Source organism: Eschscholzia californica, unplaced genomic scaffold (assembly GCF_041429995.1).
Source record: "Eschscholzia californica isolate CP2 unplaced genomic scaffold, dmEscCali1.0.p SCAF_3, whole genome shotgun sequence".
Taxonomy (NCBI): domain Eukaryota; kingdom Viridiplantae; phylum Streptophyta; class Magnoliopsida; order Ranunculales; family Papaveraceae; genus Eschscholzia; species Eschscholzia californica.
Window position 1 is genome coordinate 21,423,884 of NW_028238420.1, and position 19,410 is coordinate 21,443,293.

The window sequence follows — 19,410 nt, forward strand, 5'->3', positions numbered from 1 at the left end:
GATTTTCTGTCAACTAAATAGTTTTCTAACCATATACGTGTGTAAACTGTGTTTGTTTTCGTAAAGTCGATGGTTTCTGTTAAACTAATTGGTTTCTGGTAAACTATCTAGTTTGCACTAGACACGTAATGTTTGGTAAATTTTCTGACAATTGACCATTGTTATGCTTCATGCAGTTTCCCACAACATTTTATCTCTCCCTCTTCAACAACTCATGCTGATGCATCTACTGCCCTCTTTAGGAGTGAACCTCTATGATCAGATAGTTGGCCAGAAGTTTTTACATTCATTGGGCAGGAATTTCCCGGGGGTGCTTCTGCGTTTCGATAGGCTCTTAGTCGATATTCCATAAAACATGGATACAATTATAAATTTCTTAAGAATGATCTATCCCGGATAACTTATGTATTCGAAACTCCTAGCTGTGGTTGGACCATTCATGTTGTTGCTCCTCTGAAGTCCCGTTCCATGTTTGTTCTCAAAGCTTTCAACCCTGTCCATACGTGTGATGATTTTGTATTGTCTTCTCGTAAGCCTAGGCTGTCAACAGAAGCTGTCAGCCAGTTAATAGCTGATGACATCCGAGAGAATCCTACAAAGAGTACCAAAGATATTATAACATCATTTAAAAAAGGATTATGGTATAGCTCTTAGATACTACTATTCATATAAAGCTCAGAATGCTGCTATTTCTTTAGCATATGGTGAAGAAGAGGATTCATATGCGAAGCTCTAGTAATATGTGGATGCACTATCTCGATCTAACCCAAATAGTCATATTGATCTTCAAGTCGATCCAGTTTCTCGTCATTTTGTTAGAATATTTATTGCTCTTGGAGCAAGTATCGAAGGCTACAAGCACTGCCGACCGTTAATATTTGTTGATGGTACCTTTGCCAAAAACCAAATACAATGGATGCATACTTGCAGCGGTAGCAAAGAATGGAAACGATGGTACGTACGTCCTTGTATAGTTTTCTGAAAACTACCTGATTTTCTGACCACAACCTAGTTTTCGGACGAATTTAGGTCACCTGGTAACAAAATAAAATAAATGTTTGTCCTGTCCGTAATCGATTTTAATTCCAATTACTGATTCATTGTAGGATTGTTTGTTGTTGCCTACGCTGTTGTTGATGTAGAGAACGATCCAAACTGGACTTGGTTTTTCTGCAATTTGGGACGAGTTATCGCTAGTAGTCCAGCGTTGACGTTTATGTCTGATCGGCACCATGGTATTATAAATGCAGTTTCCAACATATTCCCAGAGGCCCACCATTCATATTGTGTATGGCATTTACGCAACAATTTGAATTTACGTGTCAAAAATGGTGCAAAGAAGTCTGACTATTTCCAGTCACTAATATTTAAAGCGGCTCGGGCGCTAACCGTTTCGAACTTTCAAAAGTACACTACAGAACTTGTTGTCATGGGCGGCAATGCTATGCAGTCATTTTTGTACTCCGTCAACCCTGAAAACTGGGCCGATGTGTATTTTCCGGGTAATAGGTATGGTTTGATTTGTTCTTCTCTATCTGAGTCTTTCAATTCTTGGATAAAGGACGAGAGAGTTCTTCCCTTTCGGTCATGCTCGATATGTTGCGGGTAAAAATAATGAACGATTGAAGGATTGAATCGGCCTCCTGGAAATCATTCTTATGCCCGAAAGTCAATGAGACAATGAAGTCCAGATTTAATGTTGCCTGCAGTTGGAAGTGTCTTCAATCTGCTGAATTCAAATATGAAGTTATGTCGAACCCCAGCCACTCCGTTGATCTTGCTAATCTGACTTGCTCATGTCGTAAGTGGCAAGTTCAAGGTATTCCATGTGAACATGCTATCTTGTGTATTAAAGTTCATGGAGGTGATTCCTCAAAGTTTTTTGATCCTGCCGTCACAACAGACGCTTATTGTAAGACCTACAGTCTTTCCATCAACCCTGTCCCTACTTTTGATGCACCAAAATCATTCGATAAAGCCAACATGATACTTTCGTAAAAGGCAGACCGCGAACTGTTAGGATTGAAAGTTCTGGGAACTTTCGTAAAAGGCAGAGGGTATGCGGTCGATGTAAACAACTCTCTTATCATAACAGTGCTTCGTGCAACCAACCTATTTAGTGATTGTAAATGTTCTTCATTTGAGCAGGGGAAGAGTGTGCACCGGGCATTCTACAATTTTGAATAGCTTCTACAGTGTTGGAGTTTTTCAGATTCTGAAGAGAGTTTGTGTTTTTGTTAACATTCTGATGTTCTTTTTTTGTGTAACTTATGTGGCACATAAGTTAGTTATTTAGTGCCACCAACCTATGTTTTCAGGATTCTATCTTGTTTCCAGTGAATTTAGTAATGTGTTGGACATTAAACTGTTTCCTGGAATCTTGTAAATGTACTGTCTCTATGTTTCGTTTTCAAACCTATGACTGTGTTTTTGTTAACATTCTGCTCTTCCTTTCTTGTGTAAATAATGTGGCATATAAGTTAGTTATTTAGTGCCACCAACCTATGTTTTTCAGGATTCTATCTTGTTTCCAGTGAATCTGGTAATGTGTTGGACATTGAACTGTTTCCTAGAAGCTTGTAAATTTACTGTCTCTATGTTTTGTGTTTCCAATTTATGTTTTTAGTAAATTTAGTAATGTATTGGACATTGAACTGTTTCCGGGAAGCTTGTAAATGAACTGGCCCTATGGTTTGTTTTCCAACCTGTGCCTGACCATTTTTTTCTCATTCAAACTTATTTACTCCATACTTTTGCGAAGTGAATTTTCCTGTATAGCTTGAACATTATTTGTGTACTACCCAATTCTTATTCGAACTTATGTTGTAGTTAGACACTTTTGTACTTCGATTAATGACCTTAACAAAACAATGATCAATGACCGCATAAACATGTCAATGTTCTAAGTCACAAACCATTAATATTTTACCATATAATCCGTTCCTAAGTAAACTTAACAAAACAACACATAAACTTTTAGATATTCAAATTTTTAGTTTACTTCTGCAATACTCTTCCTCTATCCGTCCTTTGACTCCTCCAAAATTTGGTAGGTTATTTCTTCCCTCTTTCTCCGTGTTTTGTCTTCATATTGTTCCTTTCGGAAGCACTTTGTCGGGTAATTATGCTTGATGCTTTCGAGAAATATTTCCTCCATCTTTATCATTACGTAGAGACCACAATCTGGACTGTTTGATTTTAAAATTAGACGAACACACAGTTAGTTTCATGTACGGAATAACATAGTACTGTAATGGTCCAAAATCTGGGCTCACCTTTCCCCTTGTTGGGGCATTCAACATCTTTTATAAATGGGATTTTTGTGTCAATTTTTTTCCTTCCGCACTTCATCTTTATCATCGTTGCTGCCAGGATTTTTGCCAATTCTTTTGCATTGTAGTTACATCTGTTTCCCAGGTCGATGTCACGAATTAAAGAGTTGAAGTGCGTCCATTCGTTCTCCTCAAAATCATACACCAACAAAGTCCAGTGATGGCCCTCGAAAGAGTCATCACTGTATGGTGTATTAAGTGGAACGCACAACATTGCCGTATGATCTTTGATGAAGTGCTTCTTAATCCGATATTTTAAATTAACTTTGATTGTTCTTTCACTGCGCTTCTGCCTTATCATTGTCTGCATTGTGTCATTTTAGTTTACTAGTGAATTCACAAAATCCTCTTCAAATTTATTATAGTATTGGCTAAGAAACTTACAAATAGCAACGATGATAGGAAAAGCACTTCACGGTCGATGTTCGTATCTGACAACATTAAGTTGTCTGCAAACCAATCAATTATTTGAGAGTCACAGCCTCTATTCATCATTAGCTCGTCTAAATCTTTTGTTGTTAGGCAGTGATGCTGGTCCTTGTTACAGATATCGAGGCTGTACAAGATAAAGTAGGTCGAATTCATTAGTCACTCAGGATAATTAACTAGAAACTGTCTTGTTTACTAACCACAAACCTGTTTACCCGGAACCTTCCTGTGTACCAAACACACACTAATTTTCTGTCTGTAAAAAAAAATTACTCCCTCAGTCCCAAAAAGAATGACCTATTTTGAAAACACAACTTTTTAAGGGAACATCATTAATTGGAGTTTGACTTTAAAAAATAACATGGTTTTTCCAATTGTAACCTCATTAACTTTTGTAATTTACAATGAAAAAGTTGAATTTACTTTTAAATAAAGTTGTCATTAAATTTATAGTAATGGGTATTGTTGGAAAGAGCGAAAAGTTCTTTTCTTTATTTTTAGAAACAGGACACTAAAATGGGACAATCCAAAATAGAAATTAGGTCATTCAATATGGGACGGAGGGAGTATGAACCAAAAATATTTTGAAGGAATAGATAATACCTTGTCCATCTATTTTTCATGAATTTTTCCATCAATGGTTTTTCAGTGTCTTTCACATATGGCCATAACCCCCCTATTCTCCAGTTACTCAATTTCACATGGGGTTCTTTCTTCAGTTTTATCGCCTCCAAATCAATAACCGGGACTTCACTTGTTCCTTTTTCCGTTTTTCTCCTCACCCTTGAATTATTCTTAATCCTTTTCACAAGTGATGTTGGTACTGGCGAAGACCCTTTCCCTTTTTTAGATGCTACTCTTTTGGGAGGGCTTACATGGGGTGATTGAAACTGTCTCATGTTTACGGACACTTGTTCCACTGATTGTCTTCCCATTTCAGCAATATAGTCGAATTTTTGGGCCCCGGGTGTACACTCTTCATCTTCTTCAATCGGCACGGGAGACTTCTTTAGTGGAGTCCACTCAATTACTTGCGTCTCGAGTTCCATGTTGAGATCAAAACTAGGATAATCGTCGTTTGGATCCACCATCCTCTTTACATTATAATCTGTAAATAAATTACATGTGTAGTATTAAACTTGATTTTGAGGACCATTTAGTAAAGTTACGTACTAAATTGTGGGTTAAGATAATTGTTTGCATTGGTTACTTTCAGCATCTCCCTCGTCGCTTTCCTCTCCTTGCTTTCATCGCTTTCCTCGCTATTGTCTGATATAACTTCATGTAAACAACACTAAGTCATTTCCGAGACATATAATAATTTACGGTGAATGAAAAAGTTTCTTATAGAGGATCTAATTCTGCTAATTAGAATTTCAATACCCTAAAACCTTGTGAATTAATACTTAAAACCTGCCAATTGTTTACTATTTCTGGAATAAGAATAAAAACACTTGAAACTAACTCAATACTAAATGTAGAGAACAATATTAGATTAAACCAAAATAAATTCCTAATCTGAAATTAGAGTTTGCCTTTTTTCGCAGCTTTGCTTGCACCCTTGCTTTTGTCCTTTTTTTCATCCTTTGTCTCCTCATCTTCATCCTGTTCTTCCTCACTCTCTTCATCTTCTTCTTCCTTTTCTTCTTTACTGCCTTCTGACTCATCTTCCTCACTGTTCTTATCATCATCTTCTTCATCATCATCTTCTTCACCATCATCTTCTTCAGCCTCTTCTTCCTCACCTTCTTCATCATCCGTATCTTCTTCTCCACTGTCGGAATTTTCCTCATTACTCGCTTTACCCTTTCCCTTATCTTTCTCCTCTTTTTCTTTTCCTCCCTTTCCTGCATCTTCCTTTCCTGCAACTTCTTTTCCTGAAACTTCCTTTCCTCAAACTTTTTTACTCTCTTTACTCTTTTCCTTTACTTTCTCCTGAGCCTCCTGTTGTTATACTGGTGCTTTCTCTGTATTCATTTCCATTACAGGCACTAAAATGCCTTCCGCTGATCGAACATAAGTGGCTACTGGAATCATTCCCTCTGCCAGTGCGTAGGGAGGTATGTAATCTATCATAGTTTTAGTTTCTTTTTCATTTATGTTTTGTTCTTTAATTTCTTTTAGTTTCATTTATGTTTTTGTTTTAATCTTTGTTTAAGTTGTTATCTAAATTAAATTTCTTTAAACACTACTATACTTATTAAGTCTTGAAGCTTAACTTTGGTGAACTAAAGCATTTTTGTCCTGTGAAACCCGGGTTTTCACCCTAAGTCGCGTCGCCTGGAAGTCCCGTGTAGCCGGTGAGGGCATTTTAAGGGATTGGCATTAAAGCGTTGACAGTGATCAGGCAAATATGCTTGGGCTAACTAGAGCTATGTCTAAAAGACAAGATAAGGCTAATAGTAGCTATAATAAAGAAATTTTGATAAAAGAAAATTTCGAAAAATCCTTACAAAACTGGAATTTACCAGTTCAAAGTTCTGTTTATAAACAGAAAGGAACTTTTGAATTTACCTCCGATTATGTCGTAAAGACTGTAGAAGAGGCTATACCCTTAACTGAGGGTTACAACTCATTCCAATTGTTGTCTAAAAATTTGATTGATAAACATAGACAACAACAATACAAATTCTTGCATGTTGGGTTAATTCAAGTAGGTTTGAAACCTGCTACCCGTTTAGGTTTAAACACGTCCGCAATTATTTGTGTACGTGATAAAAGACACAACAAATTTCATGATTCATTACTTGGAATAGTGGAGTCTAGTCTTTGTGACGGACCCATATTCTTTTCGTGTTTTCCAAATTTTACTCTGTCGTTAAACGACCCCACAATTATGCACTCTCTTTGCTTAGACATTAAATCTGATGGATTTAATATGATGCAAGGAGCTGAAAACATAATCCTAATTTACAGGATTCAGTATAAAGTTATGAACACTGTAGTACCCAAGATGAAAAATATTTTACAAGATCAAAAGGGGTCTACTACTTTGTTTATAACCAATTTAGAAAAAAGTAATTTAAAGGTCCCAAAAACGATCACATGGGATCAGGTTAATTTACCTGAAAACTGGATACTTGAAAAGGCTAATGAGCCTGTTAAAAAAGATAACCGTGAACTCGAAGAAATCAAAGAGTTCCCTGACGGTGATGTTGAAATTGTCTTCTCTAATCAGAGAATCGCAAGGCTAAAATTGGAAAGCCTAAACAACAAAGTTATTCCAGGTAGAAGTTCTACTTCGTCAGTTCCAACAACTAATTTTGAAAAAATTTCTGGAACAAAATTTACCTCTGATGGAGTAAACCAACCTGAATATAGGGTTAATTTACCCACTTCTGAAATTAATAGTGAAAGAACATCCCCTACTCCTTCTGATATGGGTTATTATAGCCTTTCGCCTATAACGATCCATGAAGAAGAAAAATTCAAATTTAAATTTCCTTTTAGGGGACTTCCAAAAGAATTATTTTATTCCAAAGAAAACAAATTTAAGAGAACATGGTTTTTCCTTGCTAAAGACTCTAAGAGTCATGAAAAATGGTTTTCTCGCTATAAAAAATTTTTAATAAAATATGGAGAAGTTATTGATTTCTTCAATTTTATGGAACGTGCTTATGAAAAATTTCCTGACTTCAAGGATCAAGATTTCATATTTTCTCTTGAATCTTCTTATAAGAATTTTATTGCTAAAAATGGAAAAGTTTTTAGAAGTGTTCATCCTCCGGAAACCCAATTAGCAATAAGAATCAACAACGAAGAAGTTGTTGCAACTCCTTACAGGAAAAGCGACAACATTGAGGCTGTTGTTGAACAAAACAATTTTACAAATTTAACTCTCAAAACAATGGGAGATCAATTAAATAGAATTGAGAAAAATATTGATTTTGAAAAACAAGAAAAGGCTTCAAATGTTTCTAAAATTTCAGAAACTACTTTTGAAGAAAAGGTTTTATTCAAACCAATGAGTTCTGAAAACTTTGATTTCAAGATGGATCCTCAGAATTCCGAAATGGTTGATGAGATCATGAAGAGATTAAAAAATCTTGGAATTAAAGACAATGAATGTGCTCCTCTAGAGACACATGAATCAGATTATAATTCTGATGCTTCTTATGATGAAGCAGAAAATTCTTCAAAAACAGAAGATAAAATCAATCTTCTGGAGAATATGTTCTTATCAGAACAAAAAAATAATGAAAATCAATTTCAAGTAAATAAGCTTGCATCTTCTTACAAAAAGAAAATGGCTTATAATATTCCTGCAAAACCCTATTATCATAGGCCTACACCTGTTGACCTTCAATTAGAACAACATGATGAATTCATGACTGTTCAATTTGATGGAAAATCCATTAATGAATGGAATATAGATGGCATGTCAGAATACCAAATACAAACGGTATTGCACTACATGACTATGTATGCAACTGCTTGTAAGGCACATGGTAATTCTGACCAAAATATTGCCAAAGCCTTAAGTCAAGGCTTTACTGGTCAATTGAAAGGATGGTGGGATTTCTACCTTCCTGAAGAAGCCAAAATACATATTTCACAGGCTATTAAAACAGAAGTCAGAGGCAATGAGGCTGTACAAGTTACAGATTGTGTCAATACACTTCTGTATACAATAGCAAAACATTTTATTGGCACTACATCGTTGCTTATTGATAGATCTCAAGAGCAACTGATGAATTTAAAATGTCAGAACTTATCTCAGTTCAAATGGTATAAAGACGTATTCTTTTCAAAAGTCTTCACCAGACATGATAGTCAAAATGATTTTTGGAAAGAGAAGTTCTTATCAGGACTACCCCATTTCTTTGCGGAAAAAATATGCAATCGTATTAAGCAAAGACACAATGGAATTATTCCTTATTCCGAATACACTTATGGGGATTTATCCTCAGAAGTGGTTGCTGAAGGCATTAATTTATGAAATGAAATAAAATTACATAGACAAATCCAAAAAGAGAAAGTCCTTGGCAAAAGAATTATTGGGGACTTTTGTGAGCAAATTGGCTTACCACCTATTGAAACCTCTATCCAAAATAGAGGGAGAAGGACCAATAAGGTCTATGGCAAGCAGAAGTATTTTCCTAAACAGCGAAAGAAAAAAATTTTTAGAGGAAAGAAAAGGAAGTCTGAACCTGAGAATAATTCTCGGCAAAAGACTATCCCGGTCTGCTGGAAATGCCAGAAACCTGGCCACTACGCTAATAAGTGTAGAATGAAAAAGAAAATCAATAGTCTGAATATTGATGAAGGCCTTAAGAGGTCACTTGAAAAATTACTTCTTAATGAAGAAGGAAAAAATTTTAAAGTAACCGCTATTGCGGAAGACAATTCTGAGGAGGAATCATCGTCAGAGGGATCTGTTGATCAAACAGAAGAATCTGAGGATGACTCTTGCGAAGGAAATTGTGATTACTACAAAGCCTTATGTCAGGCAAATGGTCTATTTCCTTTAACAAAAGAGGATAATTTCATCCTTGACCTTATTGATCAACTTTCTGACCCCATTGTTAAAAGACAAATGCTTCAAAAGTATTTGGAAGATTACAATGGAAAGAAAGGTGACAAAAGGTTAAAATTTGAAGAACCAGAGACTTATAGTCTAAAAGAAATTTTACAAAGAGCTAAGGCTTCAACATCAAAAGAAGAAACTCCTGGAGAATCTTCTCGCATTAATGAATTACTGCATGAAGTCAAAGTTCTCAAAAGAGAAATTAATACTCTTAAATCTAGAGTAACTTCTCTTGAAATTAAAAAGGATAAATCTATTCTTTCTGAGTCTGGTTCTGATCATGAGTCAGATGAAGAAGAATGGAATTCCTTAAAGGAAAAATTAAATACTTTATCATCTGTTAAAGATAAATCTTCAAAAGACGAAGGATCTTTGAAGGATGAATCTTTAACATATGTTAATATGTTAGACAGGGTTATTACCCATAAATGGCATATTAAAATTAAAATCATTGTTCATAAAGAATATACTCTTTCTGCAATTGCCATGGTAGACTCTGGAGCAGATTTAAACTGTATCAATGAAGGATTGATACCCTCCAGATACTTTTCAAAAACTACTGAAATTTTAAATACTGCAGTTTGCAATAATGGAATTTGTTTAGAAATGCCATTTATAATGGTAAAGAATCTTTCTCATGATGTTATTTTGGGAAATCCTTTTCTTCACATGTTATATCCCATTAAAAGCATTAGTGAGAAAGGTATAACAAGTTCTATTAATTCTCAGGAAATTACATGTAATTTCGTTACTAAACCTCGGTATCACGAGATTGATTTAATACAAAAGAAAATTCAAAGAAAAGAAAGTTTTCTTAACTCCTTATCTCAGGAGATCAGTTGCATGAAAATTACTGAAAAAATCAAGCATCCTTTAATTCAAAGGAAAATAAATGATCTTTATGATCTTATTGTCAAAACAATATGTTCTGATATCCCCAATGCCTTCTGGGAAAGAAAGAAACATATTGTTAGTCTGCCTTATGAGCCAGACTTCAATGAAAGGCAAATTCCCACTAAGGCTAGACCTATTGCTATGGGGCCTCGCCATTTGGAAATTTGCCCTTGGAGTTGTCCTGCATTTTATGTTGAAAATGCTGCTGAACTTGAAAGAGGAGTTCCTAGGCTTGTAATTAATTACAAACCTTTGAACAAAGCTCTTAGATGGATAAGGTATCCAATCCCTAATAAAAGGGACTTATTAAATCGGCTGTTTTCAGCCAAAGTTATGTCCAAATTTGATATGAAATCTGGGTTTTGGCAAATTCAGATAAATGAAAAAGATAGATACAAAACTGCATTTACAGTTCCATTTGGCCACTATGAGTGGAACGTGATGCCTTTTGGGCTAAAGAATGCCCCTTCAGAATTTCAAAATATAATGAATGACATTTTCAGTCCTTATACGTCATTCTGTATTGTTTATATCGATGATGTTTTAGTGTTCTCTGAGAATATAGATAAACACTTTAAACATCTTCAAGCATTTATTAATGCTGTCAAACATGCTGGTTTAGTTGTGTCAGCCAAGAAAATCAAATTATTTCAAACAGAAATAAGATTTCTTGGCCATACCATCAAAGAAGGGACTATTTTCCCCATTGATAGAGCTATTACTTTTGCGGATAAATTTCCAGATGAAATCAAAGAAAAAACTCAATTGCAAAGGTTTTTAGGAAGTCTTAATTATATTTCTGACTTCTATAAGAACTTAGCAATTGATGCTAAGCCTTTATTTGACAGGCTTAAGAAAAATCCTCCTGATTGGACTAATGTTCATACAGAAGCAGTCCAGAAAATAAAATTAAAGATTAGGGAAATCCCTTGTCTTGCCATTGCTAATCCAGAAGCTTTTAAAATTGTTGAAACTGATGCTTCTGAATTAGGCTATGGTGGAATCCTTAAACAAAGGATTAATAACAAAGAAACCCTAGTAAGATTTACTTCTGGGATATGGCAAGGGCCAAGGAAAAATTATTCCACAATTAAAAAAGAAATCCTTTCTATAGTTTTGTGTATACAGAAATTCGAAAGTGATTTACTAAACCAAAAATTTTTGGTCAGGGTTGATTGCAAATCAGCCAAAGATGTTTTAGAAAAAGATGTTAAAAATATAGCATCAAAACAAATTTTTGCCAGATGGCAAGGCATATTGTCTGTGTTTGATTTTGACATTGAATTTATCAAAGGAAGTAGTAATTCACTACCTGATTTCTTGACTCGTGAATTTTTACAGGGTCATGAGCAAAAAGCCTCATAATGGCAAAGGGAAAGCTAAATTTGCAGTTTCTCCCTCAAGCGCGGGTTCTCAGTCTTATAAGACTATGATTGTTAAAACAACAGAACAGCTTAAAGCTGAAGCCTTAAAGGCGACTCCTAAGGAGTTAAAATTAAGAGAAGATGCTTATTTAGCAGCAATTCAGTCTAATCAGACTAACGAATACATCTATCCATATATTCCTTACACTACTATATGGATAGCTCCTATTGAGCTAAAATACGCTCATCTTTCTCCAGCTGAAGCTTCATCCTTTTATCTCAGGGAATCAGCGGACCCATTCCTTTATCCTAAGGAATACAATTTTTACTGCGCAATCCTACAAGTGACTCAATCAGTAGAGTTTGATTCTGTCATAAGGTCAGGCGCTGAATGGGCTTATTCTAAAGCCTTTATTAAAAAAGTTGTTACCCCTGAAATTTGGCAGGGTGATTTATTTAAATATCATGAAATACCCAGAGCTGGGAGAAGAGAGTTGGACAAATATTGGTTTAACTACTTTGATTACATAAAAGCCTGGGAAGGGGCCTTCTGTTATGAGAACAGACTAAAGAAACACAGTTGGTTCCTCCAATTTCGTGATTTCAACACCACTAATCTTCCACAGTGGTTTATCAAGTGGTTTTACACTTGGGGATCACACCCCCATAATTTTCCCTGACAAAGTCAGGAGTATATTTGATTATTTTATTAAATCCAACCCATCACTAAAAAATCCAGAGCTTATCTTTGCAGCTCATTATCAGGTGCCATGGATAGTTAAATGGGACGTTATTATTGCAAATTGTCCTATTAAAAAATTTGAAATAACAGTCTCTCATGTCCCTTATTTGGGAAGAAGAATTCTTATCAAATGGTGGGATAAATTTGAATTCTTTAAGGATTCAATATTTTCTGTAAAGGGAATTATTTCATTTGAACCAGCACCTCCACCAAAGGCTCCTAAAAAGGATGTTTCAGATCTTCTTAAAGAACTGCTCGCTTCTTCTTCAAAGTCAGACCTAAAGAAGCAGTTAAGAGAAATTTTATGCGACTCATCTGATGAAGATGACAATACTGAAGATGATGACTCTATGCAAGATTCCCAGGACCCATTTGCATAAAGTCTTAATCTCAATTATGATCGCTTTTATTAAAGCCAAGCATTTTGTAATGGGAAGGATATTATTATATCCACCACAATTATTCGCACTTTAAGGTGTCGGCATAAAATGCCAGTTATCTTTGAAATGTGCATTAGCAGTAATTAGGACCTGGCGATGGGGCCCATCGAGCACCCGGGGTTACTTTTACTTGTCGTGATGCGTCGGCGGAAGAGATATTTCAGCAATAATGATTCCTTTACTTTACTTTAATAAAGAGCAATTGTAATACGTCATTGCTTAGGTATTTTGTTTTGTTGTTTTGTAAGTGCTCCATCTATATAAGGAGACTTAGTTCATTTGTAAGAGTACCTTGTAATTTTCTTCTACCTTGTAATCTTGTAAGAACAATAAGAATAAAATCCTTTTCCCTCTTATTAAATCCAACCCATCACTAAAAAATCCAGAGCTTATCTTTGCAGCTCATTATCAGGTGCCATGGATAGTTAAATGGGACGTTATTATTGCAAATTGTCCTATTAAAAAATTTGAAATAACAGTCTCTCATGTCCCTTATTTGGGAAGAAGAATTCTTATCAAATGGTGGGATAAATTTGAATTCTTTAAGGATTCAATATTTTCTGTAAAGGGAATTATTTCATTTGAACCAGCACCTCCACCAAAGGCTCCTAAAAAGGATGTTTCAGATCTTCTTAAAGAACTGCTCGCTTCTTCTTCAAAGTCAGACCTAAAGAAGCAGTTAAGAGAAATTTTATACGACTCATCTGATGAAGATGACAATACTGAAGATGATGACTCTATGCAAGATTCCCAGGACCCATTTGCATAAAGTCTTAATCTCAATTATGATCGCTTTTATTAAAGCCAAGCATTTTGTAATGGGAAGGATATTATTATATCCACCACAATTATTCGCACTTTAAGGTGTCGGCATAAAATGCCAGTTATCTTTGAAATGTGCATTAGCAGTAATTAGGACCTGGCGATGGGGCCCATCGAGCACCCGGGGTTACTTTTACTTGTCGTGATGCGTCGGCGGAAGAGATATTTCAGCAATAATGATTCCTTTACTTTACTTTAATAAAGAGCAATTGTAATACGTCATTGCTTAGGTATTTTGTTTTGTTGTTTTGTAAGTGCTCCATCTATATAAGGAGACTTAGTTCATTTGTAAGAGTACCTTGTAATTTTCTTCTACCTTGTAATCTTGTAAGAACAATAAGAATAAAATCCTTTTCCTCTTTCCATATTTCTCCACTCACTTCCTCCACTAACTATTGGTTTCTTCCACTAACTTTCTTCTTCCATTAACTTTCTTTCTTCCATGATCCTGTCTAGATTGGTATCAGAGCCAAGTGCGTAGGGAGGTATGTAATCTATCATAGTTTTAGTTTCTTTTTCATTTATGTTTTGTTCTTTAATTTCTTTTAGTTTCATTTATGTTTTTGTTTTAATCTTTGTTTAAGTTGTTATCTAAATTAAATTTCTTTAAACACTACTATACTTATTAAGTCTTGAAGCTTAACTTTGGTGAACTAAAGCATTTTTGTCCTGTGAAACCCGGGTTTTCACCCTAAGTCGCGTCGCCTGGAAGTCCCGTGTAGCCGGTGAGGGCATTTTAAGGGATTGGCATTAAAGCGTTGACAGTGATCAGGCAAATATGCTTGGGCTAACTAGAGCTATGTCTAAAAGACAAGATAAGGCTAATAGTAGCTATAATAAAGAAATTTTGATAAAAGAAAATTTCGAAAAATCCTTACAAAACTGGAATTTACCAGTTCAAAGTTCTGTTTATAAACAGAAAGGAACTTTTGAATTTACCTCCGATTATGTCGTAAAGACTGTAGAAGAGGCTATACCCTTAACTGAGGGTTACAACTCATTCCAATTGTTGTCTAAAAATTTGATTGATAAACATAGACAACAACAATACAAATTCTTGCATGTTGGGTTAATTCAAGTAGGTTTGAAACCTGCTACCCGTTTAGGTTTAAACACGTCCGCAATTATTTGTGTACGTGATAAAAGACACAACAAATTTCATGATTCATTACTTGGAATAGTGGAGTCTAGTCTTTGTGACGGACCCATATTCTTTTCGTGTTTTCCAAATTTTACTCTGTCGTTAAACGACCCCACAATTATGCACTCTCTTTGCTTAGACATTAAATCTGATGGATTTAATATGATGCAAGGAGCTGAAAACATAATCCTAATTTACAGGATTCAGTATAAAGTTATGAACACTGTAGTACCCAAGATGAAAAATATTTTACAAGATCAAAAGGGGTCTACTACTTTGTTTATAACCAATTTAGAAAAAAGTAATTTAAAGGTCCCAAAAACGATCACATGGGATCAGGTTAATTTACCTGAAAACTGGATACTTGAAAAGGCTAATGAGCCTGTTAAAAAAGATAACCGTGAACTCGAAGAAATCAAAGAGTTCCCTGACGGTGATGTTGAAATTGTCTTCTCTAATCAGAGAATCGCAAGGCTAAAATTGGAAAGCCTAAACAACAAAGTTATTCCAGGTAGAAGTTCTACTTCGTCAGTTCCAACAACTAATTTTGAAAAAATTTCTGGAACAAAATTTACCTCTGATGGAGTAAACCAACCTGAATATAGGGTTAATTTACCCACTTCTGAAATTAATAGTGAAAGAACATCCCCTACTCCTTCTGATATGGGTTATTATAGCCTTTCGCCTATAACGATCCATGAAGAAGAAAAATTCAAATTTAAATTTCCTTTTGGGGGACTTCCAAAAGAATTATTTTATTCCAAAGAAAACAAATTTAAGAGAACATGGTTTTTCCTTGCTAAAGACTCTAAGAGTCATGAAAAATGGTTTTCTCGCTATAAAAAATTTTTAATAAAATATGGAGAAGTTATTGATTTCTTCAATTTTATGGAACGTGCTTATGAAAAATTTCCTGACTTCAAGGATCAAGATTTCATATTTTCTCTTGAATCTTCTTATAAGAATTTTATTGCTAAAAATGGAAAAGTTTTTAGAAGTGTTCATCCTCCGGAAACCCAATTAGCAATAAGAATCAACAACGAAGAAGTTGTTGCAACTCCTTACAGGAAAAGCGACAACATTGAGGCTGTTGTTGAACAAAACAATTTTACAAATTTAACTCTCAAAACAATGGGAGATCAATTAAATAGAATTGAGAAAAATATTGATTTTGAAAAACAAGAAAAGGCTTCAAATGTTTCTAAAATTTCAGAAACTACTTTTGAAGAAAAGGTTTTATTCAAACCAATGAGTTCTGAAAACTTTGATTTCAAGATGGATCCTCAGAATTCCGAAATGGTTGATGAGATCATGAAGAGATTAAAAAATCTTGGAATTAAAGACAATGAATGTGCTCCTCTAGAGACACATGAATCAGATTATAATTCTGATGCTTCTTATGATAAAGCAGAAAATTCTTCAAAAACAGAAGATAAAATCAATCTTCTGGAGAATAAGTTCTTATCAGGACTACCCCATTTCTTTGCGGAAAAAATACGCAATCGTATTAAGCAAAGACACAATGGAATTATTCCTTATTCCGAATACACTTATGGGGATTTATCCTCAGAAGTGGTTGCTGAAGGCATTAATTTATGCAATGAAATAAAATTACATAGACAAATCCAAAAAGAGAAAGTCCTTGGCAAAAGAATTATTGGGGACTTTTGTGAGCAAATTGGCTTACCACCTATTGAAACCTCTATCCAAAATAGAGGGAGAAGGACCAATAAGGTCTATGGCAAGCAGAAGTATTTTCCTAAACAGCGAAAGAAAAAAATTTTTAGAGGAAAGAAAAGGAAGTCTGAACCTGAGAATAATTCTCGGCAAAAGACTATCCCGGTCTGCTGGAAATGCCAGAAACCTGGCCACTACGCTAATAAGTGTAGAATGAAAAAGAAAATCAATAGTCTGAATATTGATGAAGGCCTTAAGAGGTCACTTGAAAAATTACTTCTTAATGAAGAAGGAAAAATTTTTAAAGTAACCGCTATTGCGGAAGACAATTCTGAGGAGGAATCATCGTCAGAGGGATCTGTTGATCAAACAGAAGAATCTGAGGATGACTCTTGCGAAGGAAATTGTGATTACTACAAAGCCTTATGTCAGGCAAATGGTCTATTTCCTTTAACAAAAGAGGATAATTTCATCCTTGACCTTATTGATCAACTTTCTGACCCCATTGTTAAAAGACAAATGCTTCAAAAGTATTTGGAAGATTACAATGGAAAGAAAGGTGACAAAAGGTTAAAATTTGAAGAACCAGAGACTTATAGTCTAAAAGAAATTTTACAAAGAGCTAAGGCTTCAACATCAAAAGAAGAAACTCCTGGAGAATCTTCTCGCATTAATGAATTACTGCATGAAGTCAAAGTTCTCAAAACAGAAATTAATACTCTTAAATCTAGAGTAACTTCTCTTGAAATTAAAAAGGATAAATCTATTCTTTCTGAGTCTGGTTCTGATCATGAGTCAGATGAAGAAGAATGGAATTCCTTAAAGGAAAAATTAAATACTTTATCATCTGTTAAAGATAAATCTTCAAAAGACGAAGGATCTTTGAAGGATGAATCTTTAACATATGTTAATATGTTAGACAGGGTTATTACCCATAAATGGCATATTAAAATTAAAATCATTGTTCATAAAGAATATACTCTTTCTGCAATTGCCATGGTAGACTCTGGAGCAGATTTAAACTGTATCAATGAAGGATTGATACCCTCCAGATACTTTTCAAAAACTACTGAAATTTTAAATGCTGCAGATGGTAGAAAAATGCTTGTAAATTACAAGCTACAAAATACTGCAGTTTGCAATAATGGAATTTGTTTAGAAATGCCATTTATAATGGTAAAGAATCTTTCTCATGATGTTATTTTGGGAAATCCTTTTCTTCACATGTTATATCCCATTAAAAGCATTAGTGAGAAAGGTATAACAAGTTCTATTAATTCTCAGGAAATTACATTTAATTTCGTTACTAAACCTCGGTATCACGAGATTGATTTAATACAAAAGAAAATTCAAAGAAAAGAAAGTTTTCTTAACTCCTTATCTCAGGAGATCAGTTGCATGAAAATTACTGAAAAAATCAAGCATCCTTTAATTCAAAGGAAAATAAATGATCTTTATGATCTTATTGTCAAAACAATATGTTCTGATATCCCCAATGCCTTCTGGGAAAGAAAGAAACATATTGTTAGTCTGCCTTATGAGCCAGACTTCAATGAAAGGCAAATTCCCACTAAGGCTAGACCTATTGCTATGGGGCCTCGCCATTTGGAAATTTGCAAAAAAGAGATTGATGAGTTATTACTCAAAGGTTTAATTAGAAAATCATACAGCCCTTGGAGTTGTCCTGCATTTTATGTTGAAAATCCTCCTGATTGGACTAATGTTCATACAGAAGCAGTCCAGAAAATAAAATTAAAGATTAGGGAAATCCCTTGTCTTGCCATTGCTAATCCAGAAGCTTTTAAAATTGTTGAAACTGATGCTTCTGAATTAGGCTATGGTGGAATCCTTAAACAAAGGATTAATAACAAAGAAACCCTAGTAAGATTTATCTTTCCTCTAAAAATTTTTTTTTCTTTCTTGTGGAATAATTTTTCCTTGGCCCTTGCCATATCCCAGAAGTAAATCTTACTAGGGTTTCTTTGTTATTAATCCTTTGTTTAAGGATTCCACCATAGCCTAATTATTTCAAATTTTTTAATAGGACAATTTGCAATAATAACGTCCCATTTAACTATCCATGGCACCTGATAATGAGCTGCAAAGATAAGCTCTGGATTTTTTAGTGATGGGTTGGATTTAATAAAATCATCAAATATACTCCTGACTTTGTCAGGGAAAATTATGGGGTGTGATCCCCAAGTGTAAAACCACTTGATAAACCACTGTGGAAGATTAGTGGTGTTGAAATCACGAAATTGGAGGAACCAACTGTGTTTCTTTAGTCTGTTCTCATAACAGAAGGCCCCTTCCCAGGCTTTTATGTAATCAAAGTAGTTAAACCAATATTTGTCCAACTCTCTTCTCCCAGCTCTGGGTATTTCATGATATTTAAATAAATCACCCTGCCAAATTTCAGGGGTAACAACTTTTTTAATAAAGGCTTTAGAATAAGCCCATTCAGCGCCTGACCTTATGACAGAATCAAACTCTACTGATTGAGTCACTTGTAGGATTGCGCAGTAAAAATTGTATTCCTTAGGATAAAGGAATGGGTCCGCTGATTCCCTGAGATAAAAGGATGAAGCTTCAGCTGGAGAAAGATGAGCGTATTTTAGCTCAATAGGAGCTATCCATATAGTAGTGTAAGGAATATATGGATAGATGTATTCGTTAGTCTGATTAGACTGAATTGCTGCTAAATAAGCATCTTCTCTTAATTTTAACTCCTTAGGAGTCGCCTTTAAGGCTTCAGCTTTAAGCTGTTCCGTTGTTTTAACAATCATAGTCTTATAAGACTGAGAACCCGCGCTTGAGGGAGAAACTGCAAATTTAGCTTTCCCTTTGCCATTATCAGGCTTTTTGCTCATGACCCTGTAAAAATTCACGAGTCAAGAAATCAGGTAGTGAATTACTACTTCCTTTGATAAATTCAATGTCAAAATCAAACACAGACAATATGCCTTGCCATCTGGCAAAATTTTGTTTTGATGCTATATTTTTAACATCTTTTTCTAAAACATCTTTGGCTGATTTGCAATC

At 34.7% G+C, this 19,410-nt stretch overlaps 2 protein-coding genes and 1 long non-coding RNA gene across 3 annotated transcripts; 1 reads left to right on the forward strand and 2 right to left on the reverse strand.

Moving 5' to 3' along the window:
- The first annotated feature begins 884 nt into the window (after positions 1-884).
- Positions 885-1,998, forward strand: LOC147549004 (uncharacterized). The gene is made up of 3 exons (XM_086668171.1): positions 885-954; positions 1,107-1,509; positions 1,710-1,998. The coding sequence occupies exons 1-3, from the start codon at positions 885-887 to the stop codon at positions 1,996-1,998; spliced, it is 762 nt and encodes a 253-aa protein (XP_086524297.1).
- Positions 1,999-2,858: 860 nt separating this feature from the next.
- Positions 2,859-3,781, reverse strand: LOC147549005 (uncharacterized). The gene is made up of 3 exons (XR_015238576.1): positions 3,717-3,781; positions 3,276-3,636; positions 2,859-3,188 (listed from the first exon to the last, which is right to left on the reverse strand). It is a non-coding gene; the product is annotated as an uncharacterized LOC147549005 (long non-coding RNA).
- Positions 3,782-5,135: 1,354 nt separating this feature from the next.
- On the reverse strand, positions 5,136-5,837 carry LOC147549006 (uncharacterized). Its single transcript, XM_086668172.1, has 2 exons — positions 5,718-5,837; positions 5,136-5,648 (listed from the first exon to the last, which is right to left on the reverse strand). The coding sequence occupies exons 1-2, from the start codon at positions 5,835-5,837 to the stop codon at positions 5,286-5,288; spliced, it is 483 nt and encodes a 160-aa protein (XP_086524298.1). The 3' UTR covers positions 5,136-5,285.
- Between the last annotated feature and the right edge of the window lie 13,573 nt (positions 5,838-19,410).